Source organism: Rhincodon typus, chromosome 9 (assembly GCF_021869965.1).
Source record: "Rhincodon typus isolate 14 chromosome 9, sRhiTyp1.1, whole genome shotgun sequence".
NCBI lineage: Eukaryota > Metazoa > Chordata > Chondrichthyes > Orectolobiformes > Rhincodontidae > Rhincodon > Rhincodon typus.
The window spans coordinates 83369666-83393564 of NC_063340.1; the positions used below are offsets into that span (position 1 = coordinate 83369666).

General features: G+C 43.4%; 1 protein-coding gene across 2 annotated transcripts in view; it reads left to right on the top strand.

Annotated features, from left to right (window-relative positions):
• The first annotated feature begins 226 nt into the window (after nt 1-226).
• The window catches only part of thbs2a (thrombospondin 2a), a 66404-nt gene continuing 42731 nt past the window's right edge, over nt 227-23899 (top strand). The window contains exons 1-6 of one of the 2 annotated variants that reach the window (XM_048601117.1): nt 227-353; nt 719-796; nt 907-1460; nt 1682-1760; nt 18091-18287; nt 18992-19132. In XM_048601117.1, the coding sequence (XP_048457074.1) occupies nt 724-796; nt 907-1460; nt 1682-1760; nt 18091-18287; nt 18992-19132 (1044 nt within the window). In that variant the 5' untranslated portion in view covers nt 227-353; nt 719-723. Of the gene's footprint in view, nt 354-602; nt 797-906; nt 1461-1681; nt 1761-18090; nt 18288-18991; nt 19133-23899 lie in introns of both variants that reach the window. The other variant, XM_020512079.2, reaches the window with a different exon arrangement.

Below are 23899 nucleotides of genomic sequence, written 5' to 3' on the forward strand. Positions count from 1 at the left end.
TTATGTAACTTTTCCTGAAAGAATGAATGAGCTGCATTTCCTTTCTTCTCCCCCCCCCCCCCCCCCCCCCCCCCACCACACCTCCAACCCCCTTCACCAGTGACTTCCCAAGCGTGATTGACGACAACCTCCCCTCAGTCTATATAAACACCATGCCGGGGGAGCGTTCCGCCAGTTCACGCTGCTCAACACAGCAGACATCCCAGCATAGTCCGGATTGCTAACCTCCCCATCACTTCATCACCCCCCCCCCCCCCCCCCTTCCATTCTTCTCTCCACCACCAATAACTGTACTACAATCAAAAAGAGAGAGAGGACAAAGTTGCTGCTTCCTCGGGAACTCCGAACGCCAGGTGAGACTATATTTGTTTGCAATATATATATATCTATCTTAAATATATATATATTAAATATATATATATCAAAGCAACCTCATTTTTTAAAAATGACTTTGTTTCCAAAAAGTTACATGCGACCTTTGTGTTTTGCAATTCTCTTCTGTGCGAAATTGACTCGAATTCACAGTTGCAAAACGCGAAATGATGCAGATTTTTATTTTCATATCTATGGCTGCATTAAATGTTGGTATTCATTTTAAACAGGCAGTCCTGTGGGAAGTTGTGAAGGGGGTTTGGGGGACGGCTGCTGGCCGCTCGAATCGCTTCCTATCGCGGGTTGAGATAGCTTTCTGAAGGTCCTCTGTCCTCTTCCTTCCCAGGACTGATGTTACTGAGGAATGGGATGCAGTGGTTACTATCTGTCCTCCTGGCGCTCGGAGTCAGGAGCCAGTCTCTCGGTAAGTGTCCTTGCTCCTCCTGAGCCAACTGCCTCCACTTACATTGTTGCTGTGTCTTACTGATGTCTTCTTTTTCCTTCCTCCTCCTGCTCCCCCGGTCTGTCCCCTAGATGTTCCTCGGGATGAGGAAGCTGTCTTTGACCTGTTCGCCATCATCAATGTGAACAAAGACACTCCGGGAGTCAAGCTGTACCGAGGTCCCGATCCCAGCAAGCCGTCTTTCCGCTTCTTCCGGTTCGACAAGATCCCGCCTGTCTCTGGCGACCAGCTGCAGGCAGTGGTCCGCCTCATGAACTACCATGAGGGCTTCATTCTGAGGGCCAGCGTGAGGCAGGACAGGAGGAACCGGGGCACACTGCTGCTCATCCTGGGACCCGGCTACAAACGCCAGCTAGAGGTTGTCTCCAACGGCCTGGACAACACCCTGGACTTGCAGTACTCGGTGGGGAACTCCCAGAGCCTGGTCTCCTTCCAGGATGTGGACATTGCTGACTCCCAATGGAAAAACATCACTGTCCACGTGAATGGGGAGAATGCTTACCTGTATGTGGACTGTGAGCTGGTAGACAGCTTCATCCTAGATGACCCCTTTTACGAGCAACTTAGTGCGACCAACAGCAAACTCTATGTGGCTAAAGGACTAAACCCAGGCAAGAACTTCAAGGTATGTGTTCTACCTCCCTTTCTGACACCCTAACACTGGCAGAGCTGCAGATATCTCCAGAAATTAGACTCTTCAGCACAAGTATGGTGTAATTAAGAGTTTTCAGTCATTCCTAACATTTTGCTGTCCGAAATGATACTCCTGTACAAGTAATGGATTTGCTTTTTTCAACATCTCAGTCTAATCGCTATAAATTAATGGTGTTTCTGTTCTGTCTCCAGGGCTACTTGCAGAACGTACAGCTAATATTCGGCTCTTCAATGGTGGATATTCTCCAGAGTAGCGGTTGTCTTCAGATAGGTAAGGTTTGACTTCTGAGCTACAGCTGTGTGTTGGAGTTGGCTCTGAATTGTTTCCCAGCTTTTGAGTCTCACTCTGATTTGAAACGCAGCAGTGGGAACCACGAGACTCCAAAGGGGCTTGACAGGTTGGGCACTGAGAGGGTCCCCAACCCTGGCTGAAGAATGTAGACCACAGGCAAAGCCTCAGGGTAAGAGGACGGTTATTGACGCTCAAGAGGGTTGTGCAGCTCTGGAATCCTCTAGCCCACCAGGCTGTGGACGCTCCAGTGCTGAATGCACTTAAGACGGCGAGAGGCAGATTTTTTTATGTTCTCAAGTAATTGATGGAGTGAGCGGGAAAGGGGAGTGCAGGATCAGCTGTGATGAATGGGGGAGCAGGCTCATTAGGCCAAGTGGTTTACACCATCCCTGTTTCTTATAAGGCATATTCAAAATGGAATTGTTCCCTATTCCCCATTAATCAGAGGTTATGCCTTGCTGCGTTTATGGTGCTTGATGCGAGGGTGTAACTGGAAGCATTAGCTGCCATTGGCTGATTGAGTGGAGTTTTTTACCTTGGCTACACTCAGAAAGCTGACAGCTCCTGTCAGATAACACCAATAGTTTCCCGTTTTGTTCCATTTCAGAAACAAGCAGATTTGGAGAATGCTTTCAATGTTGGGTGTTATTTATGGGAAGTGTTGTCGAAGAAGAGAGGGAACTGCTGTCTCCAGCTTAGAATGTATGTCTATTATCAAAGGAGTGGCTTGTTTCAAAGACATGTTTCATATATGTTTCCTTTGATGAACTGGTGCTTTCATTGGAATAGTATTTAATAAAAAAATGTGGATTGCTTATATCTCAAATGTTAGTAGTTATGCCAAAATATTCATTGTTAATGGCAGAATATAGAAGGGTATTGCAGTCCAAAAAAGTCCCATGTATTAAATGTAGAGGACAGCTTAGAATGGTTTACCTTGTCACAATAGCTTTATTTCAACATCAGTAAAATAAATATTTTCAGACAGAGATAGTGAGATAGTAAAGACTGATAATGGAAGAGAAAATGACATGAAGGTAGGAGATATATTGTTTTTCAGTTACCTTGGCTCATTTCGATCTTTGTAGAGGAAGTAGCTTGAACATCGATCAGCTACCTGCCCTTACAATGAGGAACTCTGTCATCATTCTCCTAACTGGCTCAGGATTTAGACCATGTATTATTTGTTTTCCAAACTGGTTTAACCATTCCTTGCACTAGGTGGCAGACAACTCCAGAAAGGCAAAGCAACAGGCTGCAGATGTTGGAAGTCTGATGTTGGAACAGCTCCACATCCGTGGCGAGGGCAGCTGGTGTTAGCATTTCAGATCCATTTCTGCGACTGGAATCCTTGACCGTCTGCTGCTCACTCCGCTGATGCTGCCTGGCTTGCTGAGTGTTTCCAACATTCTTGATGCTGAGAGTTAAACTTTATGAATAGCTTAAGCCTTTACTAGTTCCTGTGTCCAATGGCTCTTTTTAGGTGGATATCATTTCAAAACCTTGTACCGTGTTCCTCCTCAGGGAAAGAGGAGCCTTTTGCTTTTCCCAGTGTGCACAAACCTAGCTCCCTTTATTCAGAGACTCACACACTTATCATTAAAACACCGGACATCTCTAGAGTCATATGGTTGTTACACTGTTGCTTTTTAGAACAATGTCACCAGTTGCTGTATCTGTGTTGGTATTTGTTGCATTTCTGCCAAATTATTACAAGTAAGGGACCAGACCGTAAAATGACAAATTAGGGAGATCCGAGTCACTAGAAACACCAGCTACCTCCAGATATCCTCAAGTTTTTAAAATGTATTTTTATCTTTCTTGTGAAACCATTATGACAGCTGACACACAGCACCAGGGAGCTGCGTTCACTCCTAGCATTGCATGACTGTATGTGTGGAGTTTGTATGTTCTCATTGTGTCTGTGTGGGTTTCCTCCTACAGTCCACAAAGATGCGTGGGTTAGGTGGGTTGGCCATGTTAAATCGTCCTGTAGTGTGCAAGCTAATTGGATTAACCATGGGGATTAGGTGGGGGAAGGCTATTTGGACGACTGGTGCAGACACAGTGGGCTGAATGGCCTTACTCTGCACTGTGGAGATTCTATGAATCTGTTTTATACCCAAAAAATATCAAACTGAGCCGGCAACACAGGGAGAGAGATAGGGAGACACAGAAACTGAGTTAATGTTTCAGATGGGTCACCTGTTTCCAGAGCACTGGATCATGGCTTTGAAGTGTTAACTCTGTTTCTGTCTCCACAGTTGCTGCTTGACCCGCTGAGCACTTCTGGAATTTTCTGTTTTTATTTCAGACTTCCAGTATCTGCAGTATTTGGAAAGTTAGGTCAGAGCATTTTCTAAAGGGAGGGCAGTAAGGAATTGTGGAGGAACAGGAGATTTAGCAATCCCAGTGCAGATATGATTTAAAGCTAAACTCAATGTTAAAAAAAATGCAGTGGCTACTGGAACTTCTTCTTAAGGTGGCTGGGGTCCAAAGATTTTGGAAGTTACGCTCCAGTAGCATAGATCTCTGGTTAGGCTGTTGCTGGATTACTGCACTGTATATAGTGGGCATTGTACCTCAGGAAGGATATAGTGACCAGAGGGGAAGTGCAAAGTAGATTCACCAGAACCATTGAATAATGGAAGCCATTCACCCCATTGTGTCTGCACTGGTTCAGTTACCTACTGCTTATCTCTTGCCTTTTCCCCATATTCCTGCACGCCATTATGATCCAAATAACCATCCAATGCCCTCTTGAATGTCTCAATTGAACCTGCCTCTGGCACATTTCTGGGCAGTACCATAACTACTTGCTGAGTGGAAGCAGTTTTTTTCTTACGTCATCCTTGCTTCATTTGCCCATCCCTTTAATCCAACATAATATGAGGGATAGAGTTTAGTAGTAGATTACAAACATTGTGTAGCATTCTGCTGTTTTACCAATCTCAGCGCCTAGGTGAAAATCCCTGAATGTTAGAAGGAGTGGAATAGGTATGTGCATTGCTGGTTGAGTAACTTCCCGAGTCTGACTAGTCTATGCTTGGTGCTGACAGATTTATTTCCTTTCTATTTGCCGGCATTACCTTGCCTTTATTCTGTTCAGGCTCTGTTCGTTCTTCAGTGGTTGTATTTTGTGTTGGTGCTGTCATAACTTCCCTTTTCCTGTGTCCTGCAATGAAACATACAAGATTCTTAGGGGATTTGACAGGGTGGTTACAGAGAGGTCATTAGCCCTTAGTAAAAAAAGTGCAGGACCAGAAAGCATCATTAGAGAATATGGGGTCACCTCTTTAAGATAGACATGAGAAGGGTAGTGGGTAGTGAATCTGTGGAATTCTTCACCGCAGAGAACAGTTGAGGCTCGGTCATTAAGTATATTCAAGACCAAGAGATTTTTAAATCAGTAAGGGAATCAAGGGATAAGGGGATTTGAGGATTATCAGGTCATAACCTTGTTGAGAAGTAGAGCAGATTGGATAGGCTGAATGGCCTATTTCTGCTCCCGTGTCTTGTGGTCTTATGGATTGAAATAGCCCTGCCTCAGTCACCACTCTGGAAACTTGATCTCAAAGTCTTTGGTGCAATACCGAGGCAGGCCTGCACTGCTAGAGCTGCCGTACTGCGAGTGTGATGCTAAGCCTGGGCCCCTGTTTATTGTCTCAGCTGGACACAAAAAAATTCCACTGATTTAGAGAAGACAAGTGTCAGAGGGTGATCAGCAACTGGAAGATTGCCCTGAAGAATGATCAGCATCGGCAGCAAGTTAATGGTAGTACATAGAATCATACAGTATAGCACAGGCCCTTCAGCCCATCAAGTCTGTATGCCAAAAATATACTACTGACTACACTAGTCCCACTTTCCCACACTAGAGCCATAGCCTTGGATGTTCAAACACTTCATGTGCTCATTCCAAGTGCCATTTAAAACTTGGAAGGTTTCCTGCCTCAACTACACCCCCTCTACTCCACCCCAGGCAGTACATTGGGTGATAAAGGTTTTCCTCAAACCTCTTGTCTTTCACTCTAAAATCATACCTCCCTGTAAGATTATACCGTTCTGCTAACGGGAGCAGATTGATGTACCGGAAAGCTACGATGAAGTAGGCTATTGGGCCTTTTAGCCCTAACCCGCCCTGCAGCCTTTGTGCTTTCTAGTTTCTCCCGATTCACAGCAGTCATGTCTTGGTTAAGGTCACAAGATCGGCTCAACTCCAGGAAACATTCACGATCGCACAGTTCACATCCACATTGAGCAATGTGTTCAGCGACTGAGCCTGGTGTCTATGCTAGAATCCACTGCGAGCCAGAGGTTTCAAACCACCACTGCTGGCAGTAATTACATGGCTGGTCTCGAGTGTCACTGCCAGCGTCCCATCAGGCACACGTGTGAGTGAAAAAGACACCGCTTGCTGCCAACGATTACTCACGGTCATTCTTCTCGGGTATCAGCAGCAGTTTGCTTTTCAGCTCTCGGTGCCCAGGAGGGAGGGTGGGAGCGGTGGAGGGAGACAGCTTGCACTCCAGCTTGGAACGTGTCAGTCTGAAATCGGAGCTGTTTTATTGTGGCAGTATGAGACAGCGGGTCCCACTGATGGAGCTCAGGCCTGGTTGAGAACAAGCCTGCTCTGTTGTTTGTATCCCGCACTGCGTCTTTGCCACTGCCTGTAGCCTGGCTGTGGTTGAGCTGGCTGAGGTCAAAAGGTTAATCAAAGGAAATGGCCTCCATTACAGGGAGGGATAGTCCCATTGGAGGTGTTACCGCTTAGCAGAAAAGTGCAGGAGCAGAGGGCAATATCAGGGAATATGGGGTCACCTATTTAAGATAGACACGAAGAGGAATATGGGTAGTGAATATGTGGAATTTTTTACCGCAGAGAATGGTTGAGGCTGGGTCATTAAGTATATTCAGGACTGAGAGATTTTTTAAATCAGTGAGGGAATCAAAGGATAAGGGGATTTGAGGATTACCAGATCAGTCATAATCTTGTTGAGTAGTAGAGCAGATTGGATGGGCTGAATCCGATTGGAGGTATCTATCACAATGGCATTCTACCTCCCAAACAGATTACGACCCATGCCACTGGATTATTTCAAACTCTGCAAGCTCTTGTTTTTGTCCAGCCATTTCCTGTGCAGAGAACCTTTGGCAAATCCAATTTGACAGTGTCTACAGGTCACCCCTGCCCATTGTGTTCGCAACATCCTCAAACCAGCTGGATTGATTTGATGTGATCTCCCTGTTTCAAAGCCAGGACCATCACACATGGGAGAATCAAGCTGAACAGAAAATGTACAGAAGAGGACAAGATAAAGAAATAACTTAGTCAGCAACTTAAGATTTCTGGGTCCCCTTTCCCAAAGATATAAATAGTGGAAGGTCGGCTTGTCGGAGGCTGATTAGGAACAAACCAAAGTGATCCTGTCCTGCAGCTGATGGTGAAATGGGAATGTCACCAGACTAGAAATCCAGAGATAAATGCTCTGAGGACATGGGTTTAAGTCCCACCACTCCAGCTAGTGGAATTTAAATTCAATTAATTATGTCTGGAATCGTATAGCTGGTAATAGTGACTATTAAACTATTGATTTGTTATAAAGACCCGCTTGGTTCACTAATCTTCTGCCATCCTTACCCGGTCTGGCCTATACGTGACTCCAGGTGCACAGCAACGGGGTGGGGCGAGTTGACACTTAAGTATCCTCTGAAATGATTGAGAAAGTTAGGGCAGTTAGGGGCAGACAACAAATGCTGGCCTTGCCAATGACTCCCACATTCCATGAAGGAAAATAGCATAAAGGAGAAGGGTCCCTGAGGAATCATTGGTGCATCCTGTTTCTGTCTTCATTACAGGAAATGCTGCAGGATAAGGGTTAGTTGTTGTTATGCTCCTTGTTAAGATGTGTCATAGATGATGTCAAATCATGTGTAGCTGGAAACTAAGAGAGAGATTTCAATAAAGCCATGCAGCCGTCTACCTTGCAAAGAGTCATAGAGTCAAAGAGGTCTACTGCATGGAAACAGGCCCTTTGGCCCAAATTGCCCATGCTGACTAGTTTTCACAACTAAACTAGCCCCATTTGCCTGCGTTTGGTGCATATCCCTCCATACCTAACCGAATAATAAATGGTTATTAGCTGGCTTCCAGCTCTTTCCTATTGAAGCTGTGCAGATCCCATGAATGGCATTAATACAGAAATTGTCAGGTCACAGGAGGAGAAAAACAGAAAGTCTAATAATGGAAAGAGGGTGTACTTTATAAAGCTGGTAGTATTAAAGAAGACAAGACATGTCCCGGTGAGATATGTCCTAAGTAGATGAGGAAAATAAAGCTTGAAGACAGTGGAAGCTCCATCCATACTCTTTCTGTCATCTTTGAATCTCAGATCAGTGTGGGAATGCTGGAGGAGCGCACAACAACGCTGTGCAGTAGATATGTTGGTGCAGTGAGCAGGAGAAGGCAACATGACTGCCAAAGGGATTTCATAATAAGTACGTAAGAAGTGAAACAGTGAATTAGGCATTTAAGTCAACCCTGAGCGGAGAATTCAGGAGCTGTTATAAGGTAGTGGTAGATTTAGTTTGTATAAGACACCTTCTAGATTCAAAGCTTTTCAAATCTTAACATGTTTTCCAAAGCACAGTTGCCATTTACTTAATTATAATTTATGTAAGTGTTCAGGCAATATTGGGGCAAGTTCAGGAAGAAATTCGATATTCTAAAATGCCGAGTTTGAGTTCTGGCTTATCAGGATTCCTGCAAAGACATAGACTGACGTACCAGGGTGTGTGGGCAGTCGTACAAACCCCTGCAGGCTGCAACAGGAATACAGGAGTTTTAAGAAGTGAGAAAGATGGTGGCAAACTTAACTCTGGACATCAGGAATAACTTAGAACCTCAGAGACTGATCAACTTCACAAAGGTCTTTAGGCTAATCTTGTGGCAGCAAAGGTTCAATCAGAATCCAGTTGAATGAGGTGATGGCAGTGTGTGAATTTGACTTTCTAGATGGATATGTTGGATTGTACTTGTCTTATCATCATATAAAACGGACTGAACCTACTTTGTGAACACTCTAGTTACCATTGCAATGATGTGTGAATTTCAACTCATTCTGTTGTGTACATAGTACATTCCCAATTTAGGTGTCTAGATGCCAAAGGGAGTAGAGCTGTTTGCAGTAATGAGGCTTTTTGAGTAACAACTCAGCAAAGCTGTGCTCTTGGAGACTGAACTAAAAGTGTGAAATTGGACTGTAATCGTAGGAGGCCTGATTCTCTGAACATTGCTGCTGTCTAGTGAGACTTTGATCCAAGAGGACAGTATCACTGAACTAGGGGTTTGGTGCTATCCTCTTTATGTTGACCGCTACTCCATGGAAATATCTTGATCACTGAACTTTAACAAAACATTTGGTTTGAATGAAAGGTTATCTTGCAAGTGGCAATATCTGATTATTGTGGTTGGATGTAGCACAGACTGATGTTTGCTTAATGCATTATTCAGAAAGTAATAACTTCAAAGCTGTCCACTAACCTTCAAATGAAGCCCCCTTTTGGGGAGGGGTACGGAAGATAGAAAAATGGGATGCTTTAATAACAGGGAGAGCAATTTCCTCTGTGTAAACCATTTTTTAAATAGTAGGAACTTGAGCTCTGAAATAAAAACAGAAGTGCTGGAGAATCTCAGCAGGTCTGACAGCATCGATGGAGAGAGAACAAGAGTCAACATCTAAAATCTAATATGACAGCTTCAGTGTTTTTTCCAGCACTTTCAGTTTTCGTGTGTTTTTTATAAATTGACTTACAATCTCACTTCAAGTAAAACACAAAGGGATATTCCCCTGGAGTGTTATTGTTGTCTCAGGTTGTTTCTTTTTGCCTTTCTTGAGATGCGGGTGTCACTGGCAGGACCAGCATTTATTACCCACCCGCTAATGGCCCCTGAACTGAGTCGCTTACTAACTTACCAGTCAGTCACACCAGTCAGGGGGAGGTGATGGCCTAGTGGTATTATCGCAGAGACCCAGATAATGTGCTAGGGATCCAGGTTGGAATCCCACCACGACAGATGGTAGAATTTGAATTCAATTTTTTAAAAATCTGGAATTAAGAGTCTAATGATGACCATGAATCCAGTATTAATTGTGGGGGAAAAACCCATCTGGTTCACTAATGTCCTTTAGGGAAGGAAAGTGCCATCCTTACCTGGTCTGGCCTACATGTGATTCCAGACCCACAGCATTGTGGTCGACTCTTAACTGCCCTCTGGGCAATTATGGCTGGGCAATAAATGTTGGCCAAACATTGGGCAATAAAATGTTGGCCAAGCTAATTATGCCGTCATTAAACTAAATTTAAATTCCACCAGCTCTGGGTTCCCAGAGCATTAGTCTAGATTACTAGGTCAGTGATATTACTACAATACCATCACATCTACCTAAATATTGCAATGTTATCTCACTGATATACGTAAAACTGGAAAGTTTAAACAGCTCAGTAGCTTAAGCTAGTCCATGTTTCAGAAGATAGCTGCAATCACATTTACACACCCAGTTCCTTCATCTGGCCAGCTAATCTTGCCCTCGATGTTGGTATAAATGCAGAAACTCCATGTCTTTAAGTGGAGACCTGTCTGCAGGTTAACTGGAGATTCCATGAGGGGAAAACACTGTCTTGGAGTTTCCTCAGTCATTGACCCTGGAAGTGAATTCCACATGCACAGAGCTCGTACACTGTGTAAAGTTCTCATACACTGAGTCGTGTATCTATAGTCACTCATTCTACATTCCTCAGCAACAGGAAACTGTGTGCTTCTAACTACCCTGTCCAATTCTTTTAAAATTGTAAGCACTTCCATCATATTGCCCTAGACTTTTCATTCTCTGTTTTCTTTATTTGTGAATGCACATTCCCAAAGCCAAGTGATAACCTCATTTGCTGAATTTAAGGTGATTCATCTGTATGGGGAAAAGCCTTTGTTGTATTTATAAAAACTTAGGCACTTTGTAAACCTTTTAAATCCTTGATATTGTCATTGATCCCCATGATCATTGCAGCAGTAATCTTGCCCAGTGTAACACTGTGATTCTGTATATGGACCAATATTGACCAGGAATGATATTTCCGTTTCAGTCCATGCACATGTGCTGATTTCCCCTTTCACATACCATCAGGCAGCAGTCTTACTAATTGAACCATGTGGGGTGGGGGTGCGTCTCCCAGCTAATAACACCCCCTGCTGCTCATGCACAACTCTGCTGGGTCTTCCAAAGCCAATTTGCTGCCCGTTGGATTGAGACCTCCTGCTCTGTCAGTCCTATACCCTCATTGTCATTGGAAATCAACTCTTAACTGAACACACAACTTATTGATGTGTTGTAACTGAATTGAGAAGGCTCAGCACTGTGTGGGTTTTTGAAACAAAGGGGAGCTGGTCTACTGGGAGTGTCATTGAATTAATAACCGAGAGGTGCAAGTTGTTGCTCTGGTAGCATAGGTTCAAATCCCACCATGGTATATGGTGGAAGTTAAATTCAATTTGCAAATCTGGAATTAAAAGCTGGTCTCAGTCATGGCTAGGATAACAAGGTGTAGAGCTGGATGAACACAGCAGGCCAAGCAGCATTGGAGGAGCAGGAAAGCTGACGTTTTGGGTCTAGACCCTTTATCAGAAAAGAAGAACAGTCATGGCTGTTAGGTCAAAGCCCCAAAGCTCCTTTCTTAACAGCTCTCTGAGTGAACCTACACTGTACAGACATCTGTAGTTCTAGAAGGTGGTTCGTCACTACTTTCTGGAAATTGTGATGGGCACCATCGACAGCTACATCCTGTGAACAAATAAATTTATAAAAGCACATTGTCTAAACTCTTGAGCATTAGTATAATGTGTTGTATTAACACATTGTTATTGTACAAAGCTGGAGATTGGCGCTGGGTAATGATGCTCAGTTAACAAACTGGTGCAAGCACGATGGACAGAATGGCCTCCTACTGATCCTGTGGAGAAACATGCAGCTATTAAACACAGTATTTACTGGACACTAATATTGATAAATATATTCCTTTTGCATAATATTGGAATATCTACATTACCCTAGAGTATCATTATGATATAATTTGCCAGTTTAATAATTTTATATTAACTTGGGGCAAAGTACAGTTCTGATACAGTACTTTCAATTCATCAGATTATCGCTGTGATCTTATCGATTCCCCAAGTATTTTTGCATCTCTTACAAAGTTGCACTCCCTGTTTTTTTTAGAAAGCATTCACAATCCTCAGTAGACTGCACCATTGCAGATGGTTTTCTCTGCCAGCTTGTTGACTTCTAGTGAATATGCCAGGTCCATTTGGAGGTGGTGTTTGGTGTGTTATAGTGAGAGTGAGAGAGAATAAACTCTCTTTCAGACCTGATATTGGACAATTCCTTTAATATCCCAGCAAAGCCGATGAAGGCCAAAGGAGCACAAATTGTGCTGATTTTTGGAGTAAGAAGCTATATGGCCCTTGCAGTCCTGCCGAGATATCATTGTAAAATCTGTGGCAATGTGAATTAGTTAAGACGATCAGAGGCAGCACACAGGTCACTGCAGAGGAGGCCAGGCAGGAAAAGTGGACATGGTGTCGAGATGCAAGGGATAGAGTAATAAGGTACACGAGAGTGAGGAAGCACAACTACTTCTGCCCAAAATAAGTGGAGCTCTTAAGCTGTAAGTGACAACTGTGTTAACTAATTCTCACAGATAATAAACTATTGCACTTCTGGTCATCATAGGTGCTGCCTGTTTCAGATTTGGACATCATAAGCTATGGAGGCAGCATTAACACTTCTCCAATGCAATCTCACCAATTCCCTCAAGTACCTCTGTGATATTCTTAATTAACATAGGAAATTGTGAATGTCGTATTGTTCCTTGAGCCTGCTTCATCAATCAATAAGATAATAGCTGACCTACGTCTAAATCTCCTTCCCACACTAGCCCCATATCCCTTCAATCCCTTAGTGTCCAAAACGCTATCAACCCCTGACCAACATACATTTAGTGACTGAGTATCCTCCACAACATGGTAACAGGAAGTGATAAACGCAGTGCCAAGGTCAGAAGTAGGAGCAGCCAGAAGCTATATTGCGAAGATGAAGGATGTGTTGAGAACAAGAAAACTCAATGTCTTAGCAAGGAAAAGATTCTTAATATGCCACATTCTAACTGCTGTCCTGGGTGCCTTATAAACCTGGACAATAAGTAAATATCAGAAGAAATTAGAAATACGGATGCCATGAGGCAGGTTTAAAACTCCACATATAGACTGTAAGACAACTAAAGAGGTATTTCAGTTTGCAAGAGTTGGAGAAGTCTCGAAAGCAACATCCAGAACAGAAAATATCAGTATTTCGACCATTTGATCAGAGCTGGAAAGCAATAAAGATCTTTTCTGGTGGATAACAGAAGGACAGGTTGAATTGCGGGGGTGGGGGGTGACCGAGGTATAGTGTGTGATGGGTGTCACAGAGCTGTACAGACATGGAGACTTGAAGATGACACAGACAGACAATTGAGGCATATCACTGCTGGGGATCTGGTCAGAGTAGCTACAAGGTGGGGTGAGAGGGCACCCACCACCTTCTGAGTGGAGAAAACCAAGAATTCATAATTCTTTGCCTGAAGATATTTCTTTTCATCTCAGTCCTGAATGGCTGAGCTCTTATTCTGAGTCATGTTGCAACATTATCATTCCCTCAGATATCACTGCAATAATGCACCCTGCAGAATATCATTCTGACGTTAAGAATGCACCAGACGACCGTTCTGGTATGTATTAATTTCCTCAGTTACATTGTGATATGATCTCCCAGGCTATCATTGAGATAGTATGTGAACATGTATATGTCTTGTGTATTATTCTGATATTAGCAACTAACATTGATATCCTGAGAATTGTCATAGCCACAGGGTCATCCAGATCTACAGCACAGTATAAGGCTCTTCGGCCCATCATGTCAATGCCAGTCAGAAACACCCACCTAACTGTCAGGGTATCACTTGCCACTTTTAAAACTGTGAGGTTCGCAGAGCATTATAGGGATATTAACAGATCCTCAAAATGGTTTAGCAATGTTATCATTTCCCCAGCATACACAGGCGGCTCCCAGGTTAAGAACACATTTCATTCCTCAGTACGGTAGTAGTTTTATTTGAAAACCCATCAGAACACAATCTAGTATAAAATGGCAGGTTGTAATCATTCTTCACACATTGGATCCCTAAAATGATTTTTAATACAAGATCTCGTTTGTTAGGTTGACAGAGTCGAACATGCATTAATTGGGTACTGCTTGTAAATGGGATTCTGACAACATATCATTTTGATAATATTGTCCATAATATTGGTAATCATTTGGCTCTTAATCCTGGAACGTTAACTGGTCTCTGAATTAATAAACAAGTGATAAAAACACTAGGCCATTATCTCCCTTTGTATATCCCAGCGCAGACTAATCTCTTTAAGCTGAGCAAAGGGGGAAACTATCATTTGGTTCTTGCTTAGCTAAATGAATAAATAATGTTACCCTGACATGAAACGTGCACAGTTGTCAATTCATCCTGTACATTCAGCAGGTATCAGTATCACTCATTAATGGCACATTGGAAGGCTGTGCCAAGCTGGTTAAATGGTTGTAACTCCAAGGATTAATTCAGTGAGCTGTGAAAATTTGAGTGGGTTAGCAAATTATCGGGCAGCCTGGGCTTCTACTGCCCACTGAGGCAGAAATATCACTTAGTGTGACAGCTGGGCCACAACAAGTTGTCACCACAGTCCTATTAGACCATAAGGCTGCTCACTCATTAGCGAGAGAGATGACGAGTGGTGGTTTAACCTGAGGATCAGCACACCTCAGGCAAGGGGAGAGGTTGAGAAGGGGATTCCTTGATAGTAATCTCAGCTGGCATGGGAATTGGACCCACACTGTTGGCATCGTTCTGCATTGCAAACCAACTGAGCCAACCAACCTGAGCAGAATTATTTGTGAGCTAAGGCCCAATGATAAAGGAGACGTTTGAAAACAGATGTGAGATGGGGTGTGCGTTGACTGAATTAATGCCAAGTTGTTGCTCAGTGTTTGCATGTACTATCGATGCTGCCTAATTAATGAGCAGTAATGGCCATTCGCTAAGACAGTAGTTTGACTCAGATTCTCCCGAAGGGGAAAATCATGACCAGTTTTTCATATTTGGCTGTGTTCTAAGTCAGGAATCTGGAGTTGACGGTTGTGGGGTCAGACAGGAAAGTGGAGTCAAGACCATAAGCAGATCAGCCACCATCTTATCAGATGGTGGAGTAGGTGCAGGGGGTTGGAAGCCCTGGAGTGGGATTTGTACCCACGATGCTTTGACTCCAACATAAGAGTGCTACCAATGGAACCATAGCTGACAGACATGGTATTATCCCACGTTTAGGCCTTTCTACATTGGTGTCAGTACACTATCTGCATCACCATTCCTGGGAATTATTTAGCTGCTTGAAAGGCAAATGTGAACCGACCAGGACACTCACCTGCAGCTGGACCAACCCATTGTTAGTGGGCATTTTGAGACCTTGTCTTTTTACACTCGATCTAAAGCTTGATGCTGGAGCCCCCTGGTTCTGTATCTGGTAACACAGACAGTCCCCCCACCCTGTCTATACAGATAAGAAAGTGGCTTCTTACCCAATCTCTCTGTCTACTAACAGGTCCAGAGTGGAGCACAGTTCTTCCGTAATAAGTCAGCCTTTTATTTATAGAAAAAAACCCAGAAATTGCTGGAAAAGCACAGCAGGTCTGGCAGCATCTGTGGAGAGAAATCAGAGTTAACGTTTCGGGTCGAGTGACCTGAAACGTTAGCTCTGATTTCTTGCCACAGATGCTGCCAGACCTGCTGAGCTTTACCAGCAATTACCATTTTTGTATCTGATTTTCAGCATCTGCATTTCTTTCAATGTTCAATTAGCCTTTTACTTGTACCTTGCCTTAAAGCTATCAACTTGGCATGCATGGTTCATTAAGAATCAGGATGTGTACTAGGCCACATGTTTTTCCATTTAGCTGGTTGGAATTTGCTCCATAATCCTGTCGGGACAAGCAGGGATGTGGTGGAGTTCACTATTATTGTAACATCTTGTACCACACATCAAAGGATAATGAGAAAATAACAGCACAAGACTTGCATTTATATTCCGCCACCTCTCGACCATCCCAAAAACCCTTTTCAGCTCGTAGAATGTTCAGTTGCCGTGCACTCACTATTGTAAAGCACAGCAGCCCAATTGGTGCAGAGTAAGCTCCCACAGACAGCAATGCGATAGTAACTAGATCAGCTGTTCCTCAGCGATTGTAGGATGAGGTTCAAATGTTGGACCACGACCGCAAGGAGAATCCTTCTATTCTGAACCAAGTATTGCAGTGAAATCCTGAGACAGCAAATAGGGTCTGACTGTAACCCATCTCAACCAAGCGACAGCACCTCGGATGAGACAGCACTCCATCAGTAGTGCGGCAGGAGTGAATGAACTCCAAGGTAGGGATAATGGAGAGAAGAAACTGACATTTTGTGAAAGAGAGAGTTGAATGCCTTGCTGGGGAGACCTGAAATCTTTCTCGACAGGCTGCGCTGGTTTGGTTTCTCCGATCCTTTTTGTGTCTCCTGGTTTCATTTTCATTCATGAATGGAAGTGACTCAAAAATAATATTCTTAGCAGCATATATAAGGATATTGACGGCATGGTTTGGTGGTTTTACTTCTGTCTGAGGGAGCTTAGCAGTAATAATGTAATATTTTGTCAACGGCAATATTTCGGATTTAGCAAGGAGACTGAAGTGTCGAAAGGATGGTGTGTGTTGAGTTTCCAACCGTTGGCAGTGCTGTAGTCTTCACATCTGGGCTGTGCTTCCGAAAATGCATCTGCCATCGTTTTTCCTTCATTATTGTACTTTCCAGTTCCCCCACAGTGATTTACTTTGCATGTATGCTGACTCTGGAATCTGGTCCCTAATGAGTCTCCTCCTAATGCGAGAATTGTATTTGTAAAGTTGGCAGTTTTGATTTCCGCTGCCCTCACTGGCAATAGATTCAGTGTGCTGAGTCCATTAAAATTCTGCCGATTCGTTCCCCGAATGTGCTCCATAAAAACCAATCACTTTGGCAACTGCAAGGAAACGCATTAGCAACTGTTGTTGGGTAGCCATTTTGAGTTTCTTTTTAAGTTCACCCTTGGAATGTGGTAATGGGGTCGTGGTGGTGCAGTCATACCAGTGACCCTAGTAATCCATTGACCCAGTCTAACTCTCTGGGGTCATGGGTTTAAATCCCATCGTGGCAGCTGCTGGAATTCAGTTAGTAATTCTGCAATTATAAAGCTAATCTCGGTAATAATGGCCATGGCATTACTGATGCTGTCAAATACCCATCTGGTGCAGAAATCTGCTGTCGTTCCCTGGTCTGGCTGACATATGACTTCAGACTCTGAACTGCCCTCTGAAAGGGCAGTTAGGAATGGACAAGAAAGTGCTGCCCACTGCCAGTGATGCCCACATCCCATGTAAGAACAAAGGGAAAAACTATTGCCCATTGCTAGAAATTGTCACGGTAAGATGCCTTCATAAATCCTGCAATCCACGTGGCATAGACACACACACCCATACAGCTTTCTGTACCAGTAGAATACGGCTGAGTGACTTGCTAGGCCGTTTCAGGGTTAGCTTCAATGCTGCTGGTTGAGAGTCACAGACTGGCCTATAACATGAAAGGTAAAGTTGCCTTACTTCTAGAGGACCACTCTTTTATTAAAGAGAGAAAACTGACAGCAGTGGTTACACCACGAGAGGTACATCACGGTAACCTCCATCAGTAAAATGAATTGAACCCATTCAGTTGGCAGTCATTCTACAGCTGAATTAACTGACCCCCAGGTCCTTCCATATCTGATATGGACAACAGATTTCCTTTGCTGAAGGATTAGTGAACCAGATCAGCGTTTTACAAGTATCCAGCAGTTTTATGACCATTCTCAATGAGAGCAGCATTTTATTCCAGATGTTCATTCATTGAATTTAAACTCCCCCCAAGCTACCGGATTCGAGCTGCTGTCTCCAAAATGTTAATGCGACTCGTGCCGTACTTTGTTTTTCAATTCTCTTGTGGGACATGGGCGTCATTGGCCGGCCCAGCATTTATTGCCTGCCTTGATTCTCCTCAGTGTGTCCCACCAGACTACTCCAGTGCGATGTGTGTTGATCCTGTTGTTCTTTCTTTCCTGGAACAGCTGAGGCAACGAGCAGCAAAGAAAACCAAGAATTTGCCGGGGTTAGCCCTGCCATTAAGACCGATTTCATCGGGCACAAAACCAACAAAGTCGTGGATTTCTGCGACCACTCCTGCAGTGACATCGGAAACATGTTCAAGGAGCTACATGGATTGAGGGTCCTGGTTAGCAAGCTGGCAGACGGTCTGGTCAAAGTGGTATGTATCAGTGCACCTTCCCGTTTATTTTGCAGGACCAAGAGCGAGGGGACACATTAGGGCTAGAGACAGCTGCCAGAAGGGGCAACTGTCTAAACCCCTTCAGCCAGCGTTTTTGTTTTATTCAGTCATGAGATGTGGGCGTCGCTGGCTGAGCCCAGCATTTATTGCCCGTCCCTAATTGCCCCTTGAGAAGGTGGTGGTGAGCTGCCTTCTTGAACCGCTGCAGTCCTCCTGCTATGGGTCGACCCACAATGCCTTTAGGGAGGGAATTCCAGGATTTTGACCCAGCGACAGTGAAGGAATGGCGATATATTTCCAAGTCAGGATGGTGAGTGGTTGGGAGAGGAACTTACAGAAGGGAGATGTTTCCATGTATCTTCTGCCCTTCTTGTTTTGATGGTAGTGTTCTTTTGGGTTTGGAAGGTGCTGCCCAAGGATCTTTGGTGAATTTCTGATGAAGTAAACTATGGTTGAGGGTGGGGGGGAGGCGGGGTTGGTGGCACTGGAAACTATGAAAACTATGAACCTTTATGTTCAACCTGTAATGGATATGATAAATATTAACCACAGCTGTAACGTAGGGAGTAGCATCGGGGAGTATAGCACACTGTAACAGTGTTGTGAGAAAGCAATACTAAATACGGATCTAATTTGACGGCACAGAAACATTACTTTGTCTGGAAATCCTTTTATTTTTGCAGACTGAAGAAAATGTAATCATTCGTGATATTCTAGATGACACTTTAAAGAAGGTGCCACCAGGACAGTGCTGGCACAGTGGGCGTCTCTTTGACAATGAGGAGGAATGGACCGTGGACAGCTGTACCAAATGTACCTGTCAGGTGAGGCCAGTGTTCCCAGGCTCCCCCTAGCTCTCCAACCCCCTCCGTGTAAACACATGGATTGACGATACATTATTTTACTTCAGCAGTCGTTTATTTTATTGCTGGAAAGAGAGACACATAGCTGAAAGTGTTCATCTTGCAGTCATCGGGACAAATGTAAGAATTTCAAACAGTCACAACAATGTGTAGTGCACAGGAAGGGTGTGCTGATTGGTTGGCATTTTGAATTTGATTGGCCAAAGCTAATAATATGTTTAAGCCTGCGCCTTTTGATTTGAATTACCCTGGAGCCTGGGGAGCCTATAGCATCTCCTCGGCAACACTTTGACCAATCAAAGTTGACTTGACAACCAGATGGCACCCTTTTCTTCTCGATTATAAATCGTTGTGCTTGTTTGAAGTTTGACATTCTTGCTTTTGTCCTGATGAGTGCATGACAAAAAAAGTTTCAGCAACTTGTCATTCCTTTTTTTAAGGAAGGAACTAACGTTCTGAATGACTGAGAGACGGTTAATATTTTAGAGAAGTGTAATTTCCTAAATTGATGAGGTGGAAATTTTTTCCAAATTTGTGAAGTATAATCACAAATGTAGTTTGTACTGTAGTCAAAAAACACAACTGTTTTGTAATTTATTCAGTTGCACTAAACATTTGATGGTATTGTTTTAAAGTTACCTCGAAGGCACTGTAACCAATTTCAAGAGGTTTTTTTTAAAGGAAAGACAAGCATTTAGTCCAGCTCAATAAGAACCGAAAAAACTGAGGATGCTGTAAATCAGGAGCAAAAACAGAAGTTGCTGGAAAAGCTCTGTAGGTCTGGCAGCATCTGTGAAGAAATTAATCAGAGTTAACGTTTCGGGTCCAGTGACCCTTCCTCAGAACTGAGGCCTGACACATTAACTCTGATTTTTTCTTCACAGATGCTGCCAGACCTGCTGAGTTTCCAGCAACTTCTGCTTTAGTCCTGCTCCTTTGCTTGAGGTTACTCAGCTTCTGGCCTGTGTTGTGTTAACTGATGTTCACTGATTCTGTCGTCAGCCTTAGTTTCTCAGTGTTGGGGAGGGGAAGGGAGTGAGGGTTTATGTGAAAGCGGGCAAGTAACACCGGTGAGGGCTCCTGCAAAGCATTCTTGTATTAATCACTCCTTGTCATAGCAAGTTCCACATCCTGACCACTCTTTTTGTTAAAGAGGCTTCTCCTGAACTCCATATTGTGACAAAGTTATATTTATGCCCCCAGTTTCTGATTTTCTCTATGTGTTGGAGCACTGACTCTTTGCTTTCCCCAGCAAACCCTTTCATAACCTCTATCAGGACCCCTCCCCGCATACCCCTCCCCATTTCCTCTTATTTAGAGAAATGATCCAGTAGACTTTTCAATCCTTCCTGATTGATATAGCCCGTGAGTTCTGGGATCATTCCAATCAATTTTTCTTGCACTTTCTCCATATCTTTTTCATTAGTTAAAGACTAGAATGATTCACAGCATTCTGCATGTGGTCTGACTGAGGTTCTATACAAATTTAAATAACTACTTTGCTTTTCAGTTCAATCACAACACAAATTAACTGCAGAGTTTTTATGGTCCTATTAATCTGTATCAGTACCCACGGTGTGACCTCCTGTACTCTCTCCACTCTGCAAGACTCATACAGCTGTTCTGCTCTGTCTAATTGCTGTCAGTCCCATTGTGAACCTCTTCTGTTGTCTAAACTCCCAAATAACCCCAGAAGAGTCAATCCAAAATTGTATTTAATCTCCCACGCAAAATTGTGGTAATATCAACAAGTTGCTGATGAAACAGAGACAAAGAATTGCATAGACATTTGTAAAGGGAGAAGATGAAGATGTTGAGGAAGGTCAAGGATATGAGATTAGTTCAGATAGACCTGGCTGTGAGCTAACGCTAGCACATCCTCAACAGGCTAAGGGAGCACCTCATGGGCTGGGATTTCGATTAATCCGTGTCTCATGAGGCCTCAAACTCTTGGGGGTTTCATTCTCCACTTTCTGACACTCTCTGCCATCCTGTTCCAGAACCCATCGGCCCTTTTTTCTATTTTCTTGCAGCATAAATTTACCTTGCAGCCAGCTTTCTGTATGACTGTCACTAGTTCTGGTGCTCGTTTTATCAAAAGGATTTTGAGACTTTGGAAAAAGTGCTAAAAGGGCACACTGTTCAAAATAAAAGCTTAAACAGGCTGGAGTTCTTTACAATGGCGAATAAAAGGGTAATTGGGTAAAGGCCCTCAAGGTAATTTGGGTTTGATAGAGTAGATGCGTGGAGGCTGTTGTGATAAGAAATACAGTGTTGTAAGGAATTAGGGTGAATAGCATTTAAGGCAAAGGTGCATAAACACCCAAGGGAGAAACGAATACAAGTTTATTGCTGGAAAAGTGCACATTTTGCCAAAGCTTTTCATCTTACCCTCATCAGGGCATTTCACAAGAAAACAAATTGAACGGGAAACCAACAATTTTATATTCTTTAAGAGAAGAGCGTGATTGGTTGGCAAGTGGACTCTGTGTACATTCTCCATGTATCGCCTCTCCCAGAATGCTCTTGCTGACCAACTGTCACTCTCCTCTCATACAGTATAAATTGGTGCTCGCATTAAATTGGTATTCTTGTGAAATAAAAATCAAACGAACTGCGGATGCTGTAAATCAAAGACAAAAATAGAAATTGCTGGGAAAGCTCAGCAGATCTGACAGCATCTGTGGAAAGAAATCAAAGTTAATGTTTCGGGTTGAGTGACCCTTCCTCTGAACTGAATTGGTATTCTTGTGAATTGTCCTGATGAACGCAAGTCAAAAAGCTTCAACAAAATGTGTCCTTTTCAGCAATGCTCAGCTTCTGTATTACCAAATGATTATTGGAATGCAAGTTTATGCTATCAGAGTTAGATGGAAGAGGAACAAAAGGAGGCTTATGTGCAGCATTTAGACCCGTTGTGTTGAGTGACCCATTCCTGTGTGTAGACTTTTTGTGACTTTGCTCACGAAATGTGAATCGCCTGTCTCCTTAAATGACTTTGCCTCCTCTTGATGCCCGAGCCAAATTTCCTACATGTGTTTCATGCTCAGCTGTAAACTCAATAAATAGGCAATAATTGGTTACGGCTGAGCCATCGGCCAAATTCTTTCGAGCTTTTGGGATCCACTGTAAAGCTGGGGCTGGGAGACTCATTGGAGAGTCAGTGTAATACCCTCACCACCAGCTCCTGGCCTGGAAGCAGAAACCACACCAAAGAGTGAATAATGACTTTCAAAATCAAATTTGTAACAGATGGAATTGAAGTCTGTGAAAGGTTTTGATCGTGATGGTTCCAATCAGTCTTCTCCAGAGAGTCCTGACAGAGGCAGCCCTTCCAATGGCTGTTTGTTTAGTCGTTATTGGGGCAGAGATCTAAACACATATGTTCCCTGGAGTCCTGGCCAATATTTACCCCTCAACCGACAGCACTAAAAAATAGACAATCTGGTCATTTATCTTGTTGAAACTTGCTGTGCACAGAGTGGTTGTCGTGACTACTCTTCTTCAAAGGAATATTTCATGGCCTAAAGTGCTCTGGGGGAGTTTGAGGCTCTGAAAGGTGGGTTATATATTCAGTGCTTTTATTCACTCTCTTTGTGCCTTGAGGCCTGGTCTGCAGTGTGGACAAGGCTCCACATCCCTCTACAAACTGTTAGGCATCAGCTCTCCTTGCTCAGTGTTTCCCAGATTAAAAACTGTGTTAGAGGTCACGTAAAAACTCCTCGTCTGGTGTGATATTCGTCAGGATCGGCCTGAGGGAGTGCTGATACTTTCTTAGCCATGTATGTGACTCAAACCTGGAAGAAAGTTCATGTGAAACACCTCTCAATGAATCATAAATTGATACCGCACAAAAGGAGATCTTTTGGCCTATCAAGGTGGTTCTGGCTCTTTTGAAAGAGTAATCCAACTGATCCCATTTCCTCTTGCTGAAGCCACAGCACCCCCCAGGATTTTCCTTCTAAAGTAACTCCCTAATTTCCTTTTTATAGCTACTGTTGAATCTACTTCCACCTACTTTTTCATCAGGTTGAGAGTTCCAGATAACAGCCGACTGCATTAATGAAACATGTCTCTTCATTAACCTCTTCTTTCCTTGAAAGCTCCCAGCAAGATGGTAACCAGAGCAATTTCCCAATTAAAATCAAAATCATCTTTTTTCATACTGACTTCAGTGCAATCGCGTTAAAAGAATACACACACTCTCTCATGCACACACTTACATACACTTTCTCTCTCGCGCACACACTGTCATACACACACACACTCATGCACACACATGCTTTTTTATGCACACATTTACACTCACACACATCCAATGTCTCTCACACTTTCACACTCACATTCACACTCTCACTCACAAACACACACACAGTCACACACACGCACACACACACGGTCTCACTCATACTCTCACACTCACTCTCTCCCACATTATCTCATAGACACACAAACACAAATACAAATACACACGCACACAAATACACACACACGCACACAAATACACACACAAGCACACAAATACACGCACACAAATACACACAAGCACACAAATACACACACACACATGCGCGCGCGCGCACACACACACACACACACACACACTCAAATACACACACATACAAACACACACAAATGCACACACACATACAAAATACACACACACACACCAAATACACACAAATACACACACACACACACAAACACACACAAATACACACACACACA